At 61.8% G+C, this 10,942-nt stretch overlaps 1 protein-coding gene across 7 annotated transcripts; it reads right to left on the bottom strand.

The window, feature by feature from the left end:
* Positions 1 to 600: 600 nt before the first annotated feature.
* Midn (midnolin) lies at positions 601 to 9,280 on the bottom strand. 7 transcript variants are annotated; one of them, XM_070008506.1, is made up of 9 exons: positions 9,181 to 9,280; positions 7,259 to 7,893; positions 6,101 to 6,188; positions 5,837 to 5,899; positions 3,544 to 3,672; positions 3,139 to 3,453; positions 2,678 to 2,840; positions 1,816 to 2,088; positions 601 to 1,062 (listed from the first exon to the last, which is right to left on the bottom strand). In XM_070008506.1, exons 2-9 carry the CDS (start codon positions 7,489 to 7,491, stop codon positions 785 to 787), a joined length of 1,542 nt encoding a protein of 513 aa, XP_069864607.1. In that variant the 5' UTR covers positions 7,492 to 7,893; positions 9,181 to 9,280; the 3' UTR covers positions 601 to 784. The 7 variants fall into 7 exon arrangements, with proteins under 7 accessions (XP_069864607.1, XP_069864609.1, XP_069864608.1 ...); XM_070008508.1 differs by having other exon boundaries at positions 2,678 to 2,837; XM_070008507.1 differs by lacking the exon at positions 9,181 to 9,280 and adding an exon at positions 7,983 to 8,076.
* Between the last annotated feature and the right edge of the window lie 1,662 nt (positions 9,281 to 10,942).

Genomic DNA, 10,942 nt, shown 5'->3' with positions numbered 1-10,942 from the left:
TGGAGGGCAGGAGGATGAGGGAGAAACAGCAGAGTCATGGCAGGGTGACCACAGAGGGTGGGTGAGGGCTGTTCTTAGCAGTTTCCTTTCCTGGCAGAAAAGGGTCTCCTGTCCCCACCTGACCCAAGACAGAAGGGGTTGGATTCTGCTGCAAACAGCTTCACATGGAAAAAAAAGAAAAATGGACAGATGTGGAAAACAGTCCCCTGCGGGCTTCCCTCCCTGGTGATGTGGGTTTCTCCTTGCTTGTGGCCCAGTGGGTGCTGCTGGCCCGGGGTGGAGGCCAAGGTTTACAAGAGGGGGGTGAGCATGGATTCTCTTCTCCCTGCCCCCTCCCATCATCTGTAAAGTGCATAATGAGGCGTCTACATTTTTGACTTAAAACCTGAATCGGGTGTGTGTGTGGGGAGGGGGGGTGGAAGGCGGAGGAAGGCAGAGCGGAAGGGGGTGGGGGCGGCTTCCTGGTCTCCTCTGCTCTCAGCCATCTGGAAAGACTGCTACATATTTGGAGCTGGGGAAGGTGGGAGGAAGGACCCAGCGCAGAGGCCTTCAGAGCCGGTGAAGGAGGAAGAGGTGGGCATGTGAGGAGAACGCAGGAGGTACAACCAGGGTGAGAATTTTTTAAAGAAAAAAAAAAAGAAAAAAAAATCAAAGGCTGGTGGTGGATGGGGAGGGAGGTGACTACCTGCCCTCCAGAGCTGGGCCACTATACATGCACACTCGGCATCCCTAGGGCTACCTGCCCGGGGCTGAGGGTGTGCTGAGGAGCAGGGAGTGCCAGATCCTAAGCCACCACGAATTCAGATTGGATGTCGGGGTTGACTTCCGGCTTCCAAACGGAGTCCTCGAAGTCAAGGCCCAAGCCGGCAGCCTCGCTTGGGCTGCTGCCTCCTCCACTGCTGCTGCTGTCGCTGCGGCCGGCCTTGCGGCTGGGGGGCCAGTGGTAGGGGCCCCGGGCGTCCCGCCGTGCCTTTCTGCGCATGCGTTTCTGCTGCAGCAGGAGCTGAAGACGTTCTACCTTGCAGCGCGTGGCGCGGTTCTCAGTCTGCCGAAGACGGTCACCTGCAAACCAGACAGCAATGTCATTTCGAGGCCCCCCATCTCCCCCAAACATGAAGGTCCCTCGCCTCCGACAAGGGCATCAAGAAGCTGCTTTCCACCATCTACTCGCTGGGGTGTGCAGCGCTGGTGGGCCATCTGTTTTGCAGAGTTCGGCTATGAAAGGCATTTGGGCAGTGGATCGCTGACTAAATAAACTGGAGCTTGAACTCTCCTGTGGCTAATTTTTGGACCTGAGGAGACACTGAGGCTAGAGCCTCACTTTCCCACTTTTATGAACAGGGCTGTAGATGTGAAAACATCCCACGGATGGGCACAGGATGGACAGAAGGGTCACCATCTTCCCATAGGGCATTGGGTCAGGAGCAGTCTGGCTGTTCGGAAATAGGGAGGGGTTGGGGGTGTTTCCTGGCCTTTCCAAGTCCTTACAACATTGGGGGGCCCTCTGAGCCCACCAGCTAGGACTGACTTGGCCATTCATAGAGGTGCCAAATGCCATCTGGAGATGGGGGCTGGGAAGGGGCAAAGAGGAAGTAGAGCTGGAGCCCCCTCTGGAGCGCACAAGGACACTTTGTGCCCAGATACACACATGCCTCCTTTTCTTCCAGACTGGAGCAGATCAGGAGGAGCAGCAGCTGCAGCTCCTCTAGCCCCTGGGTGGCTCAGCTGCTCCCACCATCACCAGTGTACAACAGAGAGGCCTTGATAAACCAGGAGGCTGGGTGGGGATGTGAGACCCCCCGGATGGGCACTCACCCGGGGGCTTGCACATGCGGATCTGGCTCTGGCCCTGCAGCAGAGAGGAGGGGGACGTGGCCGCCAGCTTCTCACAGGAGGTAGTTTTGGGGGTGAGGTCAGGGGCTGGTGAGGCGGGTGAGCACTGGGCATGGCAACGAAGCTGGGTCAGCGAGGGGGGCATGCCCTGGTAGTGCCGCGTGGCACTCAGGAGGTCATTGAGGATCTGTAGTATCGTGCCAATGTCACGCCGGGGCCTCCCACTGCTGTCCTGGCAGTTGGGGTGCAGCGTGCCTGCAGATAGAAGAGGTTATGAGCTTGGTTATAGACATGGTCACATGTGTAGCAGCAAGAGCAAATGAACACACAGACGATGTCCATTTATACATGCTCACAGCACACACACACATACACACACACACACACACACACATGTATTCAGGATCACTAGGCCAAGAAGAACGTGTGCCCTATGTATTTTGTCCCATATGTGATGGCACATACGTGACACAGGCTCTGGGAAGTAATGCACTCAGACTCACTGCCAGGAGTGTGTGTATGTAACATGTGGCTCAAGTATAAACATATAAACACCTATGGCTTGACATATGACCTCAAGAGACGATCAAGTTAGCCTGTACTGGTGGTTCACACCTGTAATCCTAAACTACTCAGGAGGCTGATCTAACCCAGCCTAGGGGAAGAAAGACTCTTACCTCCAATTAACCAGCAAAAAAGCTGGGAGTGTTAAGTATGGTTCAAGTGGTAGAGCCTCAGCCTTGGGCAAAAAAGGTTAAGGGACAAGCACCCAAGCCCTGAGTTCAATCCCTAGTAGCGTACAGGGTCACAGGCTGCACTATAGCTATCATCACGTGACACCTACCAGAGAAGGTCCCTGAGAAGACCCCAGGAGCGTGGTTCACAAAGCTTTCAATGACTGCGCCAGGTTTGCGGGAGCGAGGGGTAGGGCTGCTCCCTGGGGGGGCTGTGGTGCTGGCTCCGGGGCTGACACTGTTGCTGGCTGGCGGGGAGCAATCCATCTGCTGCTGATGAGGGGACAAGCATGTGAATATAGAATTCAGGGTTTAGGGTATCACCCAGGAGTCTCCATCCCCCAGGATTAGGCCTATTAGGGTAAAGACGGAGAATCACTAAAGAAATAATCCAGCAGCCTAGGATGGAAGCAAACACCCCATTAGTCCCAAGTCCAAGGTCCAGACATAATCTATCCAACCCAGGTTCAGGGACAGCCCTTGATAGAAAGGCTAGATCTATGACTCAGAACCCTCATCCTCTCCAAGTCCACCCCTGGGAATTCCAAGGACAATAATCCTCCATTCTCACCTCAGGGCAGGTGGTAGAGGCGGCATGGGATCGGAAGGACCCAGCTGTGACTGGTGAAGGAGATGCAGGGGAAGGGCTGGTGGGTACCGGTGGGACTCGGGCAGTGCTGGATACTGGCCGGCAGGGAGAGGATACAGGGGTGGTAATGTTGGGGTCACCCCGCGCAGCCGCTGCGGCGGCGGCTGCAGCTGCTAGCACATGGCGGTGTTGTAGTGGGGCATGCTGGGCAGCCAGCTGCAGTTGGACGAACATCATGTGATCTCCCACTCGAAGAGCCAGGGTCAACGGTGATCGGCCAGACAAGAAGTCACTGACCTGCAGAGAAACAGGCCCTTCAGCCTGGGGGGGGCCTCATTTGTGAGGTTCCCCAGCTCAGCCCAGCCCAGCTCCCCAGCATTGTGTGACCTGGGGCCTCTCGCCGCCCCTCTCTGGGCTCTGGGGTCCCTGTCGGTGCCACAGACGCTTAAATAAAATGAATCTGTATTTCCGGAAGCCTCGTCTGCTAGCCCGGCCCGGCCTGGGCGCCGCTGGGGACTGTGGGGGACAGAGGCGATCAGACGAAGAGGGGCCTTAGCCATCCCTGGCCAACTTGGTTCTTTCTCTGAAGGGGAAGCTAAGGCCAGAGGGGGCAGGGCTCAACTGGCAGTCACTGCCCTCAAATAGCCCTCACCTCACAGCTCTTGGCTCAAGTCTTGTCAGACTGTGCCTATGGGAGGGGGTGATCTCAGGCCCCCTCCCAACCAAGTCACCCAACAAGTCAGTAGGCGGAATTCTTGGACAAATGCTTCCATGCTAACCTTTGCTTTCTCAAGATAAATATTTATCTGTACTGGGCGGGGCGGAGGCCAAGGGGCGGCCACAGTGCTGTGGGAAGGGGCCCCTAACTAGGTCTCTGGGGAAGCATGTCCCCAGAGACCCTCCACAAGCCCTGGTGAAATGTGAACCTTGTGACCTGCCCCTACTTTGTGGGTGGGTGGACTTATGGGGGTCCCCCCTCCCCTTTGGGGCCAGGCCAGTGCCTTGTTCTCCCCAGGGGCTGGGATGGGGAGGGGGGGTGGAGGTTTCTGAGAAGTGACATAGACCAGATGACTCAGAGCGACCGCCTCCCAGAACTCCCTCCCTGGTCTGCTCTCCACTGGCAGCTGCTGGTATAACCTCTGCTGGGGGGGGGCATAGGAAGGGGGCAAAGAGGATACAGTCCCCACTGACACTAAATTACACAGCACCCCTTTCTCTAGACACCACTTGTAAGGAGGGCCCAACCCGCTTCCCAACCAGCTGAGTCCCCCTTTCCATTTACCCGGCAACTCCCCCCCCCCCACACACCAGGGGAGGGCAAATGGGCGGGGATGACTATGCTAGGCAGGGAAACAGCCCTGGGGAGCCCAGCAGCTCTACCCAGCTCTACCCAGCACAACTCCCACCTCCCTCCTGAGGCAGGCGCCCAGGGAAGATGTGAACCAAACATGCCTAGGGGCCCAGAGCCTGCCAACCGCAAGCCCCATGGGCAGCCAGGGGCTTTGTTCACACCTGCAGCCCCCGCAGCAGCTCCTGGGACCCCTGGCTCTTCACCCACTCTGTCCCCCACCTGTATGGATGGCAGACCACCCAGCTACACAGGCCCTACCTAACCCCTCCTCCGCACCTCGCTCTACCGCTCTGCTGCTCTGCTCAGCAGGCAGGATACTACACGTTGGAAGGGAAGGGGGTGACGGCCTTGAGAGGGAAGAATCTGCCACCAAGGCTGCTGGGCAGGTTTCCTGTGGCCTGGCTGGGGAGGCCCTGGAACCTGCCCACCCCCTCACCAGGGCGGGCAGCAGCCTGCTTCCTCCACCCTGGCAGTGGCGGATTGCTGAGGCCTGTGTCACTCTCCTGGGAGGTGGCCAGGGGCCGAGTTTGAGGAGGGCCTTGCAGCAGCCAAGAAAATGAGGAAAGGAGGTGGAGGGGGGGGAGGGGGGAGGAAGAAAAAAAAAAAAAAAAGCTCTGAACAAAATCGGGAACCAGGGTTAGGGCCAGCCCCAGCCTCCCCCCCTCAACAGCTTACTAAATATTTTCCTAACATCCTGTCTAGGCCTCCCTGGCCCTCAGGCTGGGTGCCCTTGCCCCTCCCCCCCCGTTGAGTTAGAAAACAAAGGCCTGAAAGAGGAGGGGTAGTGTGTGATGAGGTCCCTTGCAACAGGGGTCACCCTGGCTGCCCCTGCCCACAGGATCAAGTACTAAAAGGAATTTGCTGGTGGCTTTCAGGGAACCTAGTTTTTTTTTGGGGGGGGGTGGTGGGGTCTCTACAGCAGGGATGTACTGAGTGCGTGGGGATACGGGCTAGGCCGAGAGTGCGTGGGCCAAGGTCACCCTGCAGGCAGGCAGGCTTGTGAAAGCTGGGCTCCCTTCCCCCCACACCCCATGGCAGCCACCGTGGGAGAGAAAGCCCTCAAGGTCAGGTGGTGAGTGCTGAGGGGGGTGGGGGTGGAGGAAAAGGAAGCAGAGTGACCAGGCCAAGCTGGCACCCAGGCAGTGTGTCCCCTCCCCTCCCCCACAGGACACTGAAGAACCACTTCAAGCTCTCCCAGTGTTCTGGAGTCCCTCCCATCCATGGGGGGGAAGAAGGGGGGAGGAAGGGGCTACCAGAGGTGGCTGTGGATAGAAAAGTAACCTGGCACCCACACCCCTAGGTTAAAGCAGGGTCCGCTGTGTGTCTTACCTGAGTCTCCGTCAAACTCTCAAGGGCTTGCATGACAGACTGCTCCGGCCTTGAGGCCTGGGACTACAAAGAGAGGGAAGGAGGAGGGCCTGAGTGTGGGTTTGGCACCGTGGGCTTAAGCTTAGGGTGGGGAGGGCCCTGCGTTCTGGGGGTGGGCTGCTCTTGCAGAAAAGGGCTGCTGCACTAGGGGAGGGGTGTTGGTGGTGGGGCGCCCTGGGAGGGGGGGCTCCCTGCCTGTGTGGGGCCTCCAGGGCAGTCATTTACCATGAGGCCCGCTTCCACGGTGGGTACCAGCGTCAGCTTGCTACCATCCCCCACGCCGAACTCCTGCAGCTTCCCCGAACTGAGCCGGCTGGGGGTAGGAAGGAAGAGGGTGAGACGAGAGACAACACAGGGACGCGGAAGCAGGAGGCTGCGGGGGAGGGCGGTGCGTGCGGGAGGGGGCCCCCAGAGACGTCCTTCCACCCCCCCACCCCTTTTTCTGGTTTCCAGGTCTTAAAAAGAGTCTGAGGCGTGTGTCCTGGAAGCCCCCGCCATACTGGCAACTCAAGAGACTTTTTCCCCCCCAGGAACCCCCAAACTCCTCGCTCAGGCACCCCCTTCTGCAGTTTACACGGCACTTCCACATCACCTGGGCTCCAGGGTGTCCCCTGCCACCCTCCCCCACACCCCCAGGGCCAGCTCCTGCCTACAATTCCCCAAGTCCTGCTTGGGCTCGTCTTTGTGGGCGCCACAGGGCTTTGGCCCTTGAAGAGGCCTTCGGGGGCTGCGACGGGCCGGGCTCCCCCTCCTCCCACCTTCTCTGGCGCAGGCCGCCACTGCCGCTCAGACAAAGGAGACCCTCCCCCTCCGGCCCCTCCCCCGCCAGGGCCCCTCCGCCGGGGATGGACACTGCTTGTCCCCGGAGGCCCACGGCGGGGGGGGGGGGAGGGCTCCCCGGCCTGGAGGCGATTTAAATACCAAGGGGGAGGGGGGAGGCTGCGGGGAGCGCACGGTGGCGAGAACAAAGGGGGGCTGAGACGCAAGTGGTAGGGAGACAGCCAGACGCAGAGGGGGCAGCCGAGCAGATGCGGAAGACTGGGAGGACGCTGGCACAAGAGGGGGCGGCCGCGACCCCCCACTTGGCTTGGCTAGGACCCCTGTGATGTCCTGAGGCGCACGCCTTACCCGTAGCGGGGCGGTGAAGTCCAGCCGGGCGCCCCCGCCCCCGCCTTTGTGCGGCGACCCCGGGCGGGGGAGGGGGCCGAGGCAGGCAAGGCCGAGCAGAGGGCGCCCGAGAGCGCGCAGCGCGCCCCCGCCCCCCGTCTGGCCGCCCCCCGTTTCCCCGCGCGGCGCGCTCTTTGTTCCCGCCCGGGGGCCGGGGCCCGAGGGGGCGGCCCGGCGGGAGGGGGGGCGCGAGCGGGGGCGGCGCGCGGTACCTACGTGTCTTTGTGGAGCAGCGCCAGACGCTCCTTGGGCACTTTGAGGCGCTGGGACAGCCGCTTGCGCAGCCCCTCCACCGTTTCGTCGGGGGGCACCGACAGGTCGTAGCGGGTCCCCGTCGTGCTGTGGATGGCCAGGCTCATGGGCGCCGCCTCGGCCGCTGGGCCCAGCTCGCAGGCACCGCCGGGGGCCCCGCGCCGGCAGCTCCGGGCGCCGCCGGGCTGCGGCTCCATCCCCGGCGAGCGCTGGGGGGCTGGGGGCCGCGGGGCTCCGCCAATCCTCGCCGCGCCTCTTGGACCCGGACTCTCCCAAAACGGGGTTCTTCTTCTCTGGGTGTTTGGGGGGCGGGGGGCAGTGCGTTTGTCCCTCGGGAAGGCCCCAGCGGTGAAAAGCGAGTCGGAAATTAAAAATCCGAGTGGCGCTCAGAGGTCGCGTCGGCTTCTCGGGTTGCGCCCCGGGGTGGGGTCTGGGCTTACAGTTCCTCCGAGGGCGATGGGTGGCGACCCTGGTGCGGCGCGGGCCCCTGAGGAGGGGCTGCCCTGGCCAGGCGGGCTCGGTGCTTATGCTGCTCGGGTCGCGCTACCCGGCGCGTCCCCTCCCTTAGCAACAGCCGCGGCAGCCGCTGCTCGCAGGATCTGGGGGTGAAAGTAACAAGAAAAAAAAAGTTATAATGTATCAACGTTCCAAGGGGCGGGGCCGCCGCCCCCTCCCATTCACTACTTACTCCGCCGGCCATGCTCTGGCCAATCGGCGTACGCCGAACGCCCAGTCGGCTGCGCTCCCGAACCAATGGGAGCCACCTGGGTACTGCCCCACGTGGCAGCACGCCCCGCCTCTCCCCCCGCCCCCGTCTGCAGACTGCCCAATAGAAGCACGGTAAGGGCGGGGCTGGCACTGCACCCCTCCCCCGCCCCCGTCCGCGCTGGGAGCCATTCATAAGGCCCTGAGTCCGCAACAAAGGGCGGGCGGGCCCAGAGGGGCGCGGGACCCTGGTCTGAGGTTGAGCTGCCTTCCCTTAGGGCCTCCTAGGGGAGCGGCCTTGGGCGTGGAGAGGGGGCGCGGGCCATTGTTCCTAGAGCCTTGAGAGGCAGGAAGTAGTGGAGCCTCCCAGTCGATTATGTCAGGAAATTTGCAACCAGCGGAAGCCCGAGCTTGAACTCTGCGCGCCTCGTGGCTAGGATCCCCAGCCCAGAGGCTCACGAGGACTGGCTAGCCAGCCTCCTGGCCTCCGTGGTTGGGTGGGCGTGGAGGCCTGGGCGGGGCGCATGGCTAGGGTGGGGCCCCGCACCCCGTGACGTGGCCACGACCGGGAGCGCCCGTCCAGAGCCGGTGCCACCTCGCGTCCCAGCAGCCCGCCCACCCCCAGCTCCCCATCCTCCCCTCCTCCCTCCGGGACGGGCCCGTTTCCCGAGAGGCGCCCGCCCGAGCCATGACGTGACGCGGCGTCCCCGGCTGCGCCCGCGCGCGCCGCTCAGGGCAGCGGTGAGTCAGCAGCTCCGGCGCGCCCTCTTCTGGCGCTGCCCGGAGCGAGGCCCTGGGTCCCGGAGGAGGGGGCGCCGCACGGCAGAGCAGGGGAAAGGGCCCCGGGACTGCGGGTCTGGGCTGAGCCCCGCTGGGGGACTATCGCGTCTACGCGCCGAGGCTGGCCTGACAGCAGACGAGGAAACAGGCCAGAGCGGCAACTAGTTCAAGGTCACTGGCGCGGAAGGGGGGGAGTGCCCTGGGGGGCGGGGCGGGGGCTGCGGTCCTGCCAGGGCGGCGCCGGCGCAGCCCCTCCCACCCCGCAGCGGGGCGAGGGGCTCCGGGGCTTTGGGTCTTGGGTCCCCCACGCCCTGTCTGCCCCAAGAACAAAGAAAAGTAGGGCACTCTGTACAGTCTCGACAGGACCCCTCCTGTCCCGCGAGGTCCCGCCCCCCACTCACCGGGCGCGGCAGTTCTTGGGTCCCTATGGTTCCGAGCGACCGACGGCGGGGACAGCGCGCGGTGGCCAGGCCGGTCTGGGGCCGGGCGGGCGGCCCCGAGCCTTTATCCGCGCCGCCTTCCCTCGGGGTGGAGTTTGGGCGGGTAGGGGGCGGGGGGCCGGGCAGGCGGTGACGCAGCTGGCCCCCGCCCCTGCTGGCTGGCCAGGGCCCCGGGGCACACCGGCGGCCCGGGACACCTAGCTCAACTTCGAGCCTCAGTGACACGAGGGGCAGGATCACCGAGCCGGGGTCGTCGGGCTTTGTTGTGGACCCAGATGCTCCCTGAGACCAGGTTTGAGGGCGTCCGGCCGGGTTCCCGGCCGCTCCCCCTTTCCTGCCAGCTGGTGCTTCCGCCTGGGGGCGCCCGTGTAGGGGGGGGGAAGGGAAGGGGAGGGCTGAGTCAGCGGCCGCTGTCCAGGAAAACAGGCTGGAGTCACCTGCCAGGCAGCGGGGTGCCCCAGCTTGCTGCTGGGTAGCCTGCCCTCCTGCATCCCTTAACGGTGACCTCAGAGGGCATTTCTGGAGAGATTAAGGCAGCACGGGGCAGTCCTAGTCACCACTGGCTGTGCTGTGTGACAGAGTGAAGACCTGGCCTCTCTGAGCCAGTTTATTATAGCATGGCCAAAGCAACGAAATGAGAATTCGGAGTGGCTCGTTCTGATGTCTTCTGAGTGATGCTGTCATCCCATGGATGTGTACACACCTCCTGGTCCCCTGTCTTAGGGGTGGGCAGGCACACAGCACTATGGGGACCAATGCCATGGACAAAGACTCTAGTGCTTGAGTGTCTCGGGTTCTTCCACAGGTGGCCCTGGCTTTCCCAGAATGATCCTAGTCGGTTGCTGAGCAAGGCTTTCCCCCTGTCCTCTCTGCCCAGAGAAAGGGACCGTGGGTCCTATCCCACCTCCTGTCCACTTATCTAGTTCCTGCCTTTATCTAGCCTGACCACCTCTATCCCCACCCTTGCCCTGTGCGCCCCTCCCAGGGCTGTTTCCTTTCAGGTCTCCTTTTGGCTCCCATCCCACTCCGTTCCTGCAGCCTCTAACTCCCCACCCTGAAGCAGGTGTATCCAGACACTCCCAGCTTCACAAGGATCAGTGCCAGGCCAGGGGAGCTGGAAGAATGCTTGGAAGAGGCTGGGGTCACAGAGGAAGTGGAAACAGCCCGGCCACTGAGTTACAGCTCAAGGAACAGTTCAGAGTCGGTGGTGGGAAAGGCTGTTTTAAGGGGCTTTGGGTCCAGGACCTGCTTGTTCTACTTCCAGAGGCCATAGTGGTGGGAAGGGAAGAGGTGCATTCTGGGAGCAAGGGCACTAGTGCTGGTCCACTTCCCTGGGTTGGAGTTACTGTAGTGTGAGCATGATTGTTTGCTAGAACCTTGGTACACTTGTCACCTCTATGGTATGACCTCAGCCTGGTTGGAGTATAAAATTGAGGAGCTGAAAGCTGGGCACCAGTGGCTTACTCCTATAATCCTACCTACTCAGGAGGCTGAGATCTGAAGACTGGTTCAAAGCCAGCCTGAGCAGAAAGTCCACGACTCTTATCTCTAATTTTAAACTAACAAAATCTGGAATTAGGTCTGTGGCTCAAGTGGTACAGCACTAGTCTTGAGCAAAAGAGCTCAAGAACAGTGCCCAGACCCTGAGTTCAAGCCCCAGGACTGCACCTGCATGTGCATGTGTGAGTGCACACATACACACCCCAAGTACAAAAAAGAACTG

This window comes from Dipodomys merriami, unplaced genomic scaffold (assembly GCF_024711535.1).
Source record: "Dipodomys merriami isolate MVZ:Mamm:240054 unplaced genomic scaffold, mDipMer1.0.p SCAF_70, whole genome shotgun sequence".
In the NCBI taxonomy this organism is placed as follows: domain Eukaryota; kingdom Metazoa; phylum Chordata; class Mammalia; order Rodentia; family Heteromyidae; genus Dipodomys; species Dipodomys merriami.
Note: the sequence above shows the minus strand (reverse complement) of the source record. Positions and strands in the feature narration are given on the sequence as shown.